The following is a 1,329-nucleotide window of genomic DNA, read 5'->3' on the forward strand; positions in this document are numbered from 1 at the left end:
ATCTGCACCTGATACATCATGATGATCTCTACTTAATGCAATTGATCCACTAATTTTACCTTCTCTAATTGCCTTATTAAATGCTAAGGCTATTTCAACTCTACCTTCTATATCTGAATATAATATTCTTGCTTGTGATCCAACTACTAACTTATTTTCCATTGCTTGTACTATCCATTTATAATTATCTTGATATTGTAAATGTGATTTTTCACCAAGTGATGGATTTTTCATTAATCTTTCAATCACTTGAGCTGCTATTTTATCTGTTTCTTCTAAATCTTTTTCATTACCAGATAAACATACCCATCTTTTTTTTAAATTAATAAAATAAATTAATAAAATTAAATTAATAAAATATTAAAATATTAAAATAAATTAAATTAATAAAATAAATTGATAAAATTAAAATTAAAAAAAATAAAAAAAATAAAACAAACCTAAAAGGACCAAAACCCAATGAAAATATATCACCCATAATATCTTGTACATAGGAAGGATATTTAAAATTACCATCTTGATTACAAATATCAGCACCTGCTCTATTAGCTTCATATAAAAAACAATTACCATAATCCCAAAATTTCATTCCCTTTTCAACTAATTTGTTAATAGCATTAACTTGTCTTTTTAAACTTTCTGATACTTTTAATTTAAATTCATTTGGATTATCTTTCATTAATTGATTTGATTCTTCAAATGTTAAACCAACTGGATAATATCCACCTTGATATGGATTATGAAGTGATGTTTGATCACTTCCTAATTCAACAAGTAATTCATCTTCATTAGCTAATCTTTCCCATAATTCAACTATATTTCCTAAATATCCAATTGATGTTACTTGTTTTAATAAACGTGCTTGTTTAATTCTTTCAATACATTTTTCTAAATCATTACCAACACTTTCTAATAACCATCCTTGTTCATATCTCTTTTTTAATGCTAATTCATTCACTTCTGCTACTACTGTTATACATCCACTAATCACTCCTGCTTTAGGTTGTGCTCCTGACATTCCACCAAGTCCTTTTTATTTTTTTAAATTTAAAAATATTAAAATAAATTAAAAATATTAAAATAAATAAAAATATAATTAAAAAAATTAAAAAAAATAAAAAAAAACCTACCAGATGTAATAATTTAAATATTTTCTACCTGCATTTAAAACAACAAGAGTAGTACCATGTACAATACCTTGTGGACCAATATAACAATAACTACCAGCAGTCATTTGACCATAAATAGTATTACCTAAAGCATATAATCTTTCATAATCATCACGTGATGAATAATTAGGTACAACTAATCCATTTGTAATAATACAAC

General features: G+C 24.6%; 1 protein-coding gene across 1 annotated transcript in view; it reads right to left on the reverse strand.

Annotated features, from left to right (window-relative positions):
• Positions 1-1,268, reverse strand: part of NAEGRDRAFT_76699 (uncharacterized protein) — a gene marked incomplete at both ends in the record, with an annotated part of 2,792 nt that extends 1,524 nt beyond the window's left edge. Inside the window, 3 exons of the mRNA XM_002668341.1 lie at positions 33-310; positions 441-1,029; positions 1,159-1,268. Coding sequence (XP_002668387.1) covers positions 33-310; positions 441-1,029; positions 1,159-1,267 — 976 coding nt within the window. The remainder of the gene's footprint in view (positions 1-32; positions 311-440; positions 1,030-1,158) is intronic.
• Positions 1,269-1,329: the final 61 nt, after the last annotated feature.

This window comes from Naegleria gruberi, assembly GCF_000004985.1.
Source record: "Naegleria gruberi genomic scaffold NAEGRscaffold_297, whole genome shotgun sequence".
Lineage (NCBI taxonomy): Eukaryota > Heterolobosea > Eutetramitea > Acrasida > Naegleriidae > Naegleria > Naegleria gruberi.